Raw genomic sequence first — 15,089 nt, forward strand, 5'->3', positions numbered from 1 at the left:
ATCTTATGATCATGGTGCTCGATGAGAAGATGCTTTTGATGCGATTACGAGACAAAGGGATTCCCGAAGATACTCACAAGTGGAAGGGTAACGGCGTGAAGATGACACCGGCAGGCTGAAACCTGAGTCCAGGTAGCTCGACGTCGGGCTCATGATGGATCGAAATGCCCTGCATGGATGGAACGATGATCCTCTCGACGTCTCTGCTCGCGTTGCTCGCGTCGTCCATGGCCGAGTGCCTGCTGTGCTGCGCGTTATCCTCGTTGCTATGCTCGGTGCCTCTCCTGATGTTGTTGAAATGTTGTCTGTTAGGATCGACAAACTCGATGGCGGTGCTGTTGCCATAGACATCGATGATAGCCCACAATGGACCTCGCGTCTCGATACCACTGAAGAATACGCCCTTTTCCTCGCCATTCACGCCGAAGTGCACGTCCCCAGCGGACGTGACGTAATAGAAGAGCACCGTGTCCCTTTCGGCGAACCTCTCGGCCATGGCCTTCGCCCAGTAACCGGGTTTGTTCGTCAAGTCCGGACAGGCGTACCTTGGAAGGCCATTTCGCAGGTTGATCGGGTCGTTGCTAGTGAAACCGAAGCGAATCACGCCGCTCCAATTATCCGAGATCTCGAGGAATTTGACACAGATCTGAAAAAAGAAAAAAGAGATTGGTTAGAATAAAACGAACTTCAAATCGAGCGGGAAATTATCTTAGCTTTCACAATCCAAAGATTAATTATAAATTTCACGCTGGATATTAAATGGTCTTATTGTTATACCTTGGGGGATTGTCATTGATCCTAATGGAGTCGTGATATAAAGAAAGGGGTGGTTGTTAATGACGTTACGATAATAGACTGTGATATGTGGTAGTTAAGATTATGATATGAAAAGAGGTGGTTTTTAATAATATTATATTAACAGATAATAATAATAATAATCCTACATCGGAGATTGAGTCGTTGAGAAATTATTGCCATTTTGGATTAATGGAACTATTACGATCTTTAAGATTTTAGTATTTAATCAAGTCTCGTTATTTTACCGAGAGCTTCTGTATTTAATGACTGTAATGTAATGTACTGATTATGAATGAAGATGATGATGATAGAAGAACTACGTTTCGAATTAATTGTAAGTCTGAGGAATTCTGTGATGTAGAAATGTTTGTGGGCATTTATGATTAATCGTAACACTTCTCACTCAACTCTAATAAGAACGTTTCACAATTTCAATTTATCAATTTCCGACAAACGCATATAAGATTTCGCGCAATTATCGTTTAATTCCTTTTACGTACTTTGGAAATGCTTCACTCATTGAGCAACGAGATCAACCGGAATTCAGGTTGGCAATTAAAACATTTGGAGTCCTACAATTTCTTTCAAATTACTAACATTCTATCGGAAGTCGATACATCACGACGGGCTCACTAAATCACTGGCCTACAAATTGATCATGAGAATCCTTTTAATAGGTCGTAACTACCTGAACCTTCTGTTCCTAGAATTCTTATGGGACGAACTTTCCGATCTTATCAAGTAAATACAACAGTTCTTCTCTTAGCTTTCAAATTATTCTCCAGCTCTAAATTATTTTCGTTATTCTCGAAGGAATATTCCCGTTTTTACGCAATTCGTAGTGTTCAATCACGGGATTTCGTGTACGGCAAGACTCTTTTTCACTACCAAGTTCGGCCACGTTATGTCACGAGGCTGAACGTGACGAAAATCTTAAAGGCGATAGTTAACAGAGGGGAACAGTTACGAAATATCGAGTTCGCGCCGATGTTCTTTTTCCTAGAACCGAATGTCTTTGCTGATGGCTTTGCCTTTTAAACGATTTACGTCTAAACCTCTAACTTCGCGGTTTACGATTCTCTATTACGACCGACGAAACCAGGAAACCGATGAAATAGATCTGCTCGAAGCGTTTCGGAGAAAACGCATACAATAGAGAAATTTCATAAATAGTTTCGATTTTTATGCGATTTTATGGACAGAGTTCCTCGTACGTTATAATCAATATTGTTAGATAAGAATGGAAAGGAAGAAATATACTATTGATGATTGACTTAATTGCGTCAATTCTGTCGAGTGACGCAAAGATGCGTGATTATGATTTCTCTCTTAGTAATTTAAGATATAATTTCTAAGACTAGTGCACCTACGCAAATACCTTAGAATGATTCCATCATTTCTATCGACTTTCAAATTCTCGACGAATGTTGCTGGCGAACATATTACATATATTTCTTGAATTATAAATAAAAAAAATTAAGCCATTGAATTTGCCTATTCAATTCGCCGGAACTCTTTCACTCAAAACGAGATTTAACTTTAATCAAAACAGATCTATACAGAAACAATGTTTGCAGTATTAATTTCATTTTCTCGATTCAAATCTAATCAAAACGAGTCGAAAATTAATTGCTGCAATTTATAAAATACACGTACATAGAGGTAACTCTATAAATTCGTCACTGGGTATTTACCGAATATCGAAAAATCAATATTAGGCGAAGATCTCGAAGATAAACACAACTCTTGTGATATTTGCTGGATATCACACAGAGATAGATATCAAGTTAAGATAACTCACATTCCAAAGCTTTATATACGTACATTAAAAAAAAAAAAGAAAAAAATCGTATTAGAAATTATTGTTCTCATTCAACAAACGCACGTCATATTTCTTTTATGAAAATTCAATTTCGATTCTAATTATAGCTTTAGTTCTTTAAACTGATGATTAGATTAATTATAAATCATACATAGCACTTCAATATCTTGCACATAACACGATATCATAGCAACAAGCAATTAACGCTATCGAAACAAGCACCGATAGAAGCACATGACAAGAGGTTGAGATTGAAACAAATCGCACAAGTCTCGCGAGACAAATCGAATCGTTTATCAAGCGATGGTGGAAATTCGATATTCCAAGGCGTTTAGTGAAATCCACGACGAGCCTTCGAATGGCTCGCCCACGCTCTCCTCCACAACGTAACTTCGTACCCGTTGCCACGCGCTTCCATTCCGAATCAATGAACTCGAATCAGCTGGACAACTTTGCGTATAGAAGATCCTGTTCAGTTAAGAAATAACAATTGACCCAAAAACGCAATTCGAATTTTTTTCTGTGAATACAATTTTTTTACCAACTCATATATTATTCTAGTACTGTCTAAATATTACTTCAAAAAAGTGTTTAAACCTTCAACCCTCGGAAATTAGTCCCCATTACATTTTTATTCCTAATTGGCTCCTCTGTTTTCATATAGTTTTTTACCAACTCGCATGTTCCTTTGGAACTGTTCAAACATTACTTCAGAAAAGTGCTTGAGCTTTCAACCCTCAATAAATGGCTTCCATTATATTTTCACCCTTAATTGGTTCCTGGCACTTTTCCAGACGTTACAGATCACGAATGAAACTGTATATTTAGCTATTTCTCATGTCTGATACAAATCTGATACAATCTAATCTAATTTTAACTCATTGTCATTCATTTTTATTTCAATTCTGAGAAAGCAAATCTATTGAATAATAGCATAATCGTATTCTAAAGAAAAAATTGGAGAAAGAAAACAAATAATAACCTCGACTTCTCCTCTACGTTTTAACATTGCAAAAGATCCTCAAAAGATCTAACCCATGTAAAGTTTAAAACAAAAACCTATTTTTTAACGTGGAGAAAATCTCCGTAAACGCACAACGTCCATTTTTCTGAAGTAACATTTAACCCTTTGCGGTTAGCATAGTTTTCTAGTGACGCTACTAATTAGCAAAAAAGCAAATGTACTTTTAATTAATTTACAAAGTTACCACAGATCACATTTTTTACTATTGCATTTCTGTTTTAATTTAATGTATTCGTATCAGCTGAGAAGCAAACTGGATTTTACTAAATGATCTCCTCGAGAAAAAAATCTAAATCGATCTAATCTAAAGCTAAATTATCAGCCCACGTGAAATGACTCGGCCATTCTTCAGGGTCAGTCGCTCGTTAAGTTCGATAGACGCATGCAGAAAATGCAAATGACGAAAGCCATCGAGCGGAACAACAGTCACCCGATTCTCACAATTAACCGTCGCCCTGGTGTATACGATTTACGGGCAGAGAACGAGGAAACGCGGGAAAAACGGTGTTTTCCACCGTGGGGAAATATCTGCGGCTCGAATCGATTAATTGCATCGACCTCGCTGAGACTTGTTATTACGCGTGTTGGTTGACTTCGACAGTGTGTTTCCTGAGAATGTTGCACTCGTGTTGGTATAATTGCGGATTTGATGATTGATGAGCTTTTTTCAGTGAGATTTGAACGAAGAATGATGTATAACTTTGACTAATTCTCTGGTTACATTGTTTTGTGAAATTGATGGATTAGTACTATCTTTTAGATTAAGAAAATTAGATTAAAACTGATTGATTTTGTTAATTGTTACGACAAATATATCGAGAGCGTCGGTAAATAAGTACATAATTAATTATGCGTGAAATTATAGTGAAGGAAATAAATATTCAAGAATACGTTAATAGAGCTTGTTCTCAATTATCTATTTATAAATTGTCCACTTTACAATAACTGTTTTTTGTTAGACATTTTTCAAAATTTGTTACAACATATTAATACCGATTAATTTGATAAGTAAATCGAGCAAATGGTGGCAATTTTTAGTGAAATTTACCTTTTCGCCAACCCGGACGGGTCGTGCGCTGAATGTGATGCCCCTGCAGAAGCTTTCGTATCTTCTGGCGATGGTACCGCCATTGCAGAGTCTAATATTCTCACCATGAACCTGATGGAACGTCAGTGGCGGTAGGTTGTTGGTGCCTGCACTGGATGATCTTGGTGCTGTAACAATAAATAAATGGCACACGTTAATTTATATTCGAAGATCTTCTAATTCTACATAATTTGATAATTTGATTTAATAATTCCACACGTGTTAAACTTAATAAACTTCATAATCAAAGACGATAAAAGGAACTTTGAATTACTGAGATATGCGCATTTTACTCTTTACGAATTCTTAAGGTACGTCATAAAAATATAACATTTTCTTTTGAAACTAACTAAAAGGACTTAGTGTGTTTAAATCTTATCAAAACAAAAGCTGAACCTAAAGAAAATTTCATCAAAAGAATTCAACAGTTTCACCTATTATATCATCAGAACACATCATTATATAAGTCTATAATTGGCTATAATTGACCCTCACAGAAGGCACACGAAAATGAAAGGAGTGTTTATGGATGAAGACCCACGAGCTTTCCTCCAGGAACTCAAAGGGTTCCGCTAAAGAATAGTCCACAGGTCAATCGACATCTATGAAATAAGATTTAAGTCAAATTACACGATTTCCCAACGAAATCATTATAAAAATAATAATACATAAGAATGAGTCTCAATTTTCGTCGACTTCTGCCCACACGTATTTCCAAAGATCCTCAATTATCTTAGGTATCGAAATTTGTAAGAGGAAAACGTTATAAGAAGCGGAAAATTCCTTCGAGTCAGTCTCTTTGCACGAAACAAAAGCGGCCAAGGAAAGTGATGGAGATACATAGATAGTTGTATAACGAATAGAGGTAGAGAACAGATGGAATTCGATCGAGAAACTGAAATGCAAAACCACCTCTCGTGGCAGCTCGAGCGTTTCCACTTCGGTATTTCATAACTCCGACTCGGTGATCCGGAATGCGAGAGTTCTGACAGGATATTCCCAGGCTACGTCCAGGATATTCCCAGCCCACAACTCGAAACGTCGCCATTCCCAATGGTCCATGCGAAATCAAGGACCGATCGGTTTCATCCGCGATCACAGAACAAATTTTTAATTTCTGATTTTTATATGTGATTTCTAATTTATGCATGGGCGTCGATAATTGGACAAATTTCTAATCTGTCCTCTGCTGGTGATCGATAGGAAAATTTGAAGACTTGTCTGTGCCTGAACTGATTGAGTTTAATTTAGGGCATAGATAAGGATTGGCAACTTTTATACATTTCTTTCCCCCAATCTTAGTAAATTTAGAAGCGAATTTTAAATAGAAATATGTCCAAAAACTGTAAATTTAAAGATTTGTCAGTGTCTGAGGATTTTGTGATTTGGTGGAAATTTTTTCTCAAATTGCTAAGTTAATTTAATACTTGATATCGTAATTTTTTGATGTAATTGCAATATTGCTTCTTGGAATCTTATTTTTTATAGGAACAATTAAGTTAATATATCATTTTAAACTTGGAGAAACTTGGAAAGAAGTGATAACATTCGATAAGATTATTAACCATTTTATGTTTTTATCAAATACAATTAATTATATATGTAGACCTTTTTGGCTCCGATTATGCTAATTCAACAAGGCAATGCAATGTTGAAGCTTGAAAGGAAGCGATAAGACTCGATCAGTACAGTTCTGTATGTAAATTTAAGATAGCGTTTTATCTATTTCGTTCATGGTGCAACTAATTAATGTTGACGCAACTTAAACAGAAGATACAAGTTCAATTAATGTATACATGAACAGAGTTTAGAGCACAATGTGTTATATTATTATACGACACACTATAATACCGATAACCAGAGATCTAAGTAATTTTCCAACTACAATTCTAATTGGAGCTAGACAATTTTAACGAATTAACAATCATTCTCCTCTACTAAACAAAATTAGACTTCATACGCGAAAAAATAAATCACTCTATTCTCATCACCAAAAAATGTCACAAAATTTTTCTCGCATAAAGCTAATCTGCTCGATAAACATAATCAGAAGCAAAATCAAGATATTAAAAGATGGACCAACGAAGTACCACTTTTTTGCTCATGCAACTAAAATATTTAAAAATGAACCAGCAGAGGATCACGATTTTTATAAACCAAATACGATACAAAAAGAAATCAACCAGCAAAAAATCACAATTTTAATGAACAAACTAAGATACAAAAAACAATCAATCGGCAAAAGATTTCAACGAAAAAAAAAAAATCGGAAAATCACGGGATTAACATGGACCACAACCGTCACGAACGACAGTCCAGTTCCGACTGACTATCGATATGCGCAGGGAGGCGGTGTGTATCGCAGTCGACATCGTACGTGCGCCACGCACCGGAAACCACACGCTACTCAAGCGGAAGCGGCCGCGGCCGCGGCACAAGGAGTAAGGAGCATCGGCCGATACGCTTTCTCCGGGAGCGGATGCGCGCCGAAAAGTGCCGTTAACAATAACCGGCAACAGGAAGCGTGCGCCACTCCTCGACTTTTGCGGGCTTCCGTCATTTCTCATACACATCAACGTTGGTAGGACTGTTGGTTCGAGTGCAGATTTTCTCAGCTACAAGAATAAACGCGACGGTTCCATCGTCGCCATTTCTCTGGATTACGTTAAGAGTTGACTATCATCGGAAAAGGAAATGCACTTCTTCCGGTTTAGTTTGTATCTTTCTCGTTCTTTTACTTGTGATGAAATTTTACGCTTAAGCTTCGAAATTTTAAGCTTCGCCAAACTTGAAGCGATATATTAGTTTCATTTCACTATTGTTGAAATTGTTGGAGAAATAACACAGAGCGATGATTATTGGGATAATTATCGAGATCGTGAGCCTTTGGTTGATTTTTAACAGTATGTAATTTATATTATTGTATTTGTAAACTTCATTTTGTGAAGATGGAATTAGGAAACCGTTGAGGAATTGTAAGAAATAATGGCGAGTGTATCGCAGATCGAAATAAACTTTAAATATTCTTTTTATCGTTGCACAGATAAAAATACAAACAATCGTATGAACTGATTTGGCAACATTTAATCGCCTGACACAATTTCTCTCTTTAATTGTTATATTAACGGTATTGTTTCTCTTTTAGGAGTAACTAGAACTTCTTGCGGAACATCCTAAAGAAGAACGTGTATGTTTTCAAAATTCCAGATTATCATATTTGAAATTAGATATTTCTTATTCCTCACTTAACTACAATTTCACAAATCTCAAAAAGCAGATACCTGACAAAATGTCACAGTACTTCTATTGAAAAGTAAAACTATCGAAAATTGATTTCAAATTGAATTCTACAGGCGCGAACCACATTTCTTTATAACAACCAATACCAATATTCCGTAAGACAGCTAAAGTTCTTGATATTAGAAGCACAAAGTCGTGAAAATATGAAATTCAAAATAAATTCCAGCATTCTATACTTGTACACTAACGTGACTCATCTGTACGACTTTATCGGTCACCAGGGAGTACAGAAAAATGCTACAAATACTCAGCAAGAAGTTGCACGGTGGCATTAATTCGCTAACGAACCGAAACTGCGGTCCCTGTTTTCCGATCGATCCAGTCGGTCACGATTCATGGATCACCGGCAAAAATAACACACGGACGGATGCCGGTTTCTCACGGTCTGACTAAGGCGCGTGTTATGAACCAGTCGACCACTCGATTGTAATTTCTAATTCGTTCGTCACCCCAGCGCGAACGCTTTCGCTTCTTTTTCATTCGAGATACCGTTAGCTCGCAACGCGCCACTTTTCTACGATTCAAAGGGAATTCACGGCCGATAATCGACTGCGATCAGTAGAAACGATCGCGTGCAGCCCTTCCAACGATCGTTCTGCTTTTTCTTTCGGCTTTTCAGTGCGCGAGAAATTGTGAAAGATTATGTCTTCGCAGAGTCAAGTGATATATAACTCTGTTTTGGTTTTGGTGGGAATGAAGAGAAAGATTCTTATTAGCAGACTTATTGAGAGGTTTATTTTACTGGTTACTCTGTACGTTTCTTTCGCTGAGCTTTTTTGAGTTTGTTAGTTTTTTATGTGAGGAATACTGGGTGTTGGGTTGTTGGGATTGCTTCGTGGAGTTTCAAGAGATCGAGGCTAAGATTGGAGGCTGCTGCTTGGTAATTGAGAGTGTCGATGCCTGGAGGATGCAGTTTTTGCTGGTAATTGGTTGTAATTTGAAAACTCCAGGCGTCGTGGCTTTGATCTTTGTCAAAGAGTTGCGGAGGTAGCTTTAGAACAGGCTCGGTTTAACAGTTATTTATGTTAAAGGATTACTTGGAGAATTCGAGGTGTGATATTTTTATTGAAATATTGGAAATTTCTCGCCAAATCTTTATTATCTTTGTTGGTAAATTTCAAGGTACGCTTTCGACAATTTTTAATTTGTTTCCATAGTGGAATATTTAAAAATTAATTGTAAGTTTGTAAATTTCGGTTGAATATAGCTGAATATTATGTAATAGAGACAAAAATATTATTTTTTGCATGGTATACTTATTCATGAACATAGAGCGTACTCGTATTTGTGTAAAAAAGGGAACTGGATAATTTGTTTCCGGTTAATTAAAAGTCTATTGTTTCATTCATTCGTAGACTATCTCACGATTCCTTTATTTCACAGCTCTCTATCAATCTATATGCTATCTGAACAATGAGACACCGTTAATATCGAGGATGTATTTATGATCAAGAAAAACCATATTTCTTTGAAAAGAATATCTCCTTCTGTGCCAGAAGAACCGGAAGAATCTTTGATGCAATTTGCAAGATAGAATTGCCAAAGATACCCTAGAAAACATATAGTAGTCCGCACACTACAACTACCTTTAAAACTCGCCTTTTCTTAGTTTAAACCTGAGTAACTTTTTCTTTTTAATTTTAGGAGGAATAAGAACCAATTTTCTTCGTAACAAATTTTCAATCCATCCAGAAAACATCCACATCCACGCTGAAGTGTCCAACCTCTCCCAATCCAATCTCACCAATCTATCACCCATTCGAAACCCGAGCAACACCAGGCACGCGCAGCTATTCGTCAGCTGCTGAAAAAAATATCGTGCAAAGTACAAGCAGTCCTTATTCATCAAAAATTCGCACCTCAACAACCCGTAGCTAATATATATAATAAATAAAAGAAATAACGATTCAAGAAAGCAATAGAAAAATAAAAGAATAGAAAATATACTGTCCTGAGTGCCCCTCCGCATTTCAGAATCGTTTAAGCGTCAAACTTGTGTCTACCTTTTATTGTACACCATATTGCTCGAGTAAATCCAGCCTAGACATCATGTTCCATTCGCAGTGACCATCCTTCGGGATCGAAGAAGCGGCGATTACCAGGGTCTAAATGAAATCACGGTTGCTTCGGCGGCACAACGAACGAGAACGACGATGAGACGCAACGGTACACGTCGCCGGATTCCCACGCTGAATAGTGGACTGCGTCAAGGAAATCGCTCTGAAGAAACACGGCTCGGTGTGGATAATCGTCCAGGACTCGGCAACGGCCGCGTGTCCCGTTCAAATCGCAGAGCGTTTCCCGCGTGAAATCGAGCGATCGTCGCGCGCCAACTGTCGTCCATCCGCCGGAATTGAATCATTGTACAGTGAGACCAGGTGAGACCTTCGTGCTGGGTGGTAACGACCATGATGATGCACAGATGAATAAATCTTTCTCTCTCTTTCTCTTATTAGGACTTTTCTTGGGATTGTTGGAGGAAGTCGAAGATAAGGAAGATGCTGGATGTTTCGTAGAATATGTAATAGCTACGTTAAAATAGATGATACAAATTTTCAATTGAAAATAATCATGGCGATTATTTGGAGAACGACAGATTGAGATGTTAGGGATTAACAAGATGATTGGAAACGTTAGAGTCGAATGATGAAGAATGAAGGAGTGGAGTTAGAATTTGAAGAAGGCATCTAGTATAATTTTGAGCGAATCTTTCACCGTTATCGGTTTCCATCGATGCATTTTTATTATGTTTCCTCGGTTACCTTCCTCTTTCATCTGATGTATTTATGAAGTCTTCCGCTGTATTAATCAATTGTATGTGCATATCGTCTGATCGCCATATGTATTGTATGATTCTTCCTGTTTCGAGACAGCAAGAATCTTAAGTCACTTTTACATGACGCAATATCTCGTTTCACTGATAGTGTCAATGACATCTCAATGTAATTACGAGAATGAACAATTTCATTTTATATAACATACTTTTTATATCCAAACACAAACGTGTTTAATATAACTTCAACAATCTTACAACATCAAAAAATTATTAAAATATCCAGAATCCAACTGAAAAATAATTTCCCACCAAATCTTGGATATACGAAACTGAATGATACTGATAAATAAAGGAATAAATTCCTCTTCAAAATACATCTGTTTCTAAAAATTGCAAATGAAGAATCTCAGAAAAATATGTATAAGAAAATTATATCAAACAAGCAAATTAACAGAACAAAGAAGAGCACGTGATTAGCTATAATTAAATAAAAAGGAGTTTGATCTTCGTGAAAAGATGCGTCTCGGTAGCAACTAGCGAGTATACGCTTTGAAAGCTGGTAAATCGATCTTGAAACGGATCATCGATCAACTGGACTCATGCAGCAGACGCTTTTACGATTGCGGCGGGGTCATAGTCGATCATCGCGAATCTGGCCCCTTGACCTCGACCCTATCGATCCCCGATGATCGACGCGGGAACGTGAACACTGTTAATAAGCGTCACATGTACGCCTGGTAACACATATGATCCTATAACTGCGGAGCAAATCTGATATAAGGGAGATCGATGATCCTACGATGCCCGACAAAGGAGATTTTTTAATTGTTTAACGAGATTTAGTGTCTGATAATTAGCGATAACGTGTTTCATTGTTGAGTTATAATAGGAGTAATAACTTAGCCGGGTTTGCTACATTACAAATTGTAATATATGTAAATTAATGTGTATTTATGTTAATTCATTGATGTATACATCAACGTGTATTTATATTAATTTATTAATATATGCATTAACGTGGATTTAGATTAATTTATAGATGTATGCATTAAGGTGTTGTTTTGCAACAAATGCTTCGAATTTAATACTAGTTTGAAAATGAATTTCGTACTTTTGTCTTAAAATTACAAAAATTTGTATAGAATGCGGTTGGTGCATTATATGGGTGGATAGTATTTTCTAAGATTGCGATGTTTTTCGATAAACGACTCAGGGGAATGAAGAAAGCCATCTCTATCTTGTGGTCTGAGACCGTAGCACGGGTTAACCGCAGTCCCATACAATTAACATCTACTTAACATGTAAACCACTGCATCCTGTTTTCTTAATCGGCGCACAAGATCAGACTGTCATTCTCGTTGATACGAAATCGAAAGCACCTGTGTATACCGATAGCTTCGAATGATTATTAATTTGTTTTCTATCTTAATTAATCCAACATTTTATGCTATTAAAGTTCCCATACACTATCTAATTAATTAAAGTATCATTTAAATTATCATTTAAGATTATCCAATGAATATTTTATGACAAGTAATGCAATACGAATTCTTCGATTTAAATTTATATTTTCTCCAAGAAATTCTCGACTGGTTAAAGATACACTGTAATTTAAATTATAGGATTGCTACAAATAAAAGGAATAACAAAATTGTACTACCATAATTCTAATTTTGAGAATAGGTCAATCAGATTTTATCCACTAAAAGAACCCGCAATTACAATTATGGTTTGCAATTCTCGACAAACCATAGACAATAGTACCAACTTGACAGCGAAGCTTGTAAAGAAACAAGCCACCGTGAACAAAGTAATATCATTGTGATCACGCTAGATCGTTGGTGCAACGAGGCCACTACCCTTCTGCGCCCGATTTTCGCGAATCCCAAAGCTTCGTGACCCTGACAAATTACGATTCTCGCGGGCTGGTCGCAATAAAACCCGACCAATTTTTCCCTGTTCTCCTTCAGGCATGTTCAGTCTTGGATGAAATTGAGCTGCGTTCTGGAACCGGTTGGTGCGAGTTGGACGAATCGAATCGATGATTCTAGATACACGTGCGATTCTTCGAGAAATCAGAACGAGCCCGAGGTGAATTCCCATGTGGTCGAATATATTGGTTGAAGAATATGATTAGGCTTTCTTCGTTCTGCCGGAGAGCTTTTGGAAAATTTTCGAGAAGCAGGTTTTCACCGGAGGATCACAGAATTTCGAAAGGATTGTAGAAGTACGATAAGTAAAGATTATTGGAGATGTTTTCGTGTATTTGAAAAGGAATGATTGTCAGCTGATAGAGTTTGTTTAGTATGGAGAGAGATTTAATAAAAGAGTTCAGTGCAAGAGTGGTACAAATGCATTTTTCCCAAAAATTATACAAATAAAAAAAAGCTACAAATTTTTGTGAACAGCAATAGGTTTAAATGTCTAGGAACACAGAGATTTCTATACGAGTGTCGAATTTTACAATTTTTTGAAGTTAAAGATTTTGTCACCTTTCGTCTGAATTATTGTGGAAAATAATATTTTTAGAACTGTAGATCCTGATTTTTCCCAACTATTTGATATTGCATAAACTTGACAAACTACCAAATATAATAACGAAGAAGTATGTATAATAAGCCTCATTATACTTGTAACTTTTTGTATAAGGAAAAGAAGTACTGAAATAGCTAAAAGTCAATTATTATATACAGGAATTATTTTCTTCTTTAAAAGATGATATATTTTTTAAGGAAGTTCTGGAAGAAAATCTTAAAAAATAACATTGGTAAGCGCAGAACTTTCAGAATAAAAATAATGATACGAAAAGCGATGCCCACAAGATCACCTGTCGTTGAATTAACGGTACAGCCGGGAAAGAAAGCGTTTGGCAGGTGAAAGTGAGCAAGAAAGCATAACAAAGACACGCTTAGCCGTCTGTTGATTTAGTGGACTATAATTAATGCCCGACGATAAAACGAACGAAAAATATACTTTACTTTGATCCTATTCTCGTTACGAGAATGTTCCAGTGATCTACCACCATTCCACGAACTATTAGCATAAAATCATGATATCGATTGCCGATGTTTCTCATGAAATAATTGATCCACATTTGAATTTAAAATAGAAGTATATCAAGTCATTCGATTACCCTACTTGTTACAAAAACTGTAACATTGAAAAGGATATTTAACAGATTGTAACTTATAAATTCTTACACGAATTAAAACTCCTGTACCAAATTCATTCCAAATATTAACGAACATGATCAAACAACTTTCCACGAAACCAGACTGGTCGAGTACACATTTACATTTAATAATCGTCCTTTAGAACGCGTTTACAAGTCGCTGGACCATCGTTTGCGTGCAACAACGCGTTCAGCGGATTTAATCGCGAGCGCGTTTCGCCAGTATCGACCGATAGCTCGCGTAAATCGCGAGTCAATGAGAGTCTACGCTAGTAATTGGTCTATGCCCGCGCCTATGTTGCCATTCGCCGGTTCATCTCGTGGGAAACTCGTGACACACATTTGCACGGAAGTGTACCTCTTGTGGATCCTTGCATCTGACGCGTACTCCTCGCGCGCATTCAAAGATCCTGCGATCTTCGATCGAGAAAACTCGATGCTACCGAACGACTACGCCTCTTCACTATTTCAAGTTTGACTACTATTTTCCTTTCTTTCTTTTTGTGTGAGCATTTCAAGTACCAGCCTTATTGATTATTTGGAATGTTGCCTGTAGTGATTATTTCAAGCGTTATCTGATGACTATGTATTTGTGATTGTGACACGTAAGAAGATACTATAGTGAATAAATCATTATATAAATTGCGAATAAATCATTGTAAATTATTACTATAATGAGTAATAAATTGCAGATGCTCATACATTTAAAGAGTTTGTAAGATGTTTGCACATTAAGGGTGTATTTTTCAAGATGATTAAGAGGGTCACTATGAACAGCTCTGTTCAAATTAAACGGACAGAAGCGAAGAAGTTTGTAACACCTGTGTGATACCACATAAAGAAGAATTGGATATACACAAGGAATGAATATAAAAATCACGTAGAAAACGATCACGTAGAAAAGTATCTTAGAGCAGTGTATAATGAAATTTCTGCAGGAATTTCATTTTTTTAGTTGTGCTCGCAAAAATATTATAACGCACATTCACGGTTTAATAAAAAATAAATTTCGTTTTATTTAAAAAAAATTGCAGTTTATCGTTATATTTAATCGCGTTAAAATACATAGCAAGTATTATGATAGAATCCGCCGAAGCTCCGAATGTTCTA

General features: G+C 36.7%; 1 protein-coding gene across 5 annotated transcripts in view; it reads right to left on the bottom strand.

Moving 5' to 3' along the window:
• The window catches only part of neur (E3 ubiquitin-protein ligase neur), a 122,722-nt gene that overhangs the window by 7,572 nt on the left and 100,061 nt on the right, over positions 1-15,089 (bottom strand). For 4 of the 5 annotated variants that reach the window (XM_069122418.1, XM_069122419.1, XM_069122414.1 and 1 more), the window contains exons 2-3: positions 4,693-4,859; positions 78-646 (exon numbers count right to left, since the gene is read on the bottom strand). In XM_069122418.1, coding sequence (XP_068978519.1) covers positions 78-646; positions 4,693-4,859 — 736 coding nt within the window. Of the gene's footprint in view, positions 1-77; positions 647-4,692; positions 4,860-5,643; positions 7,050-15,089 lie in introns of those variants that run through there. The other variant, XM_069122416.1, reaches the window with a different exon arrangement.

This window comes from Bombus flavifrons, chromosome 10 (assembly GCF_040668555.2).
Source record: "Bombus flavifrons isolate JBK064 chromosome 10, iyBomFlav1_principal, whole genome shotgun sequence".
In the NCBI taxonomy this organism is placed as follows: domain Eukaryota; kingdom Metazoa; phylum Arthropoda; class Insecta; order Hymenoptera; family Apidae; genus Bombus; species Bombus flavifrons.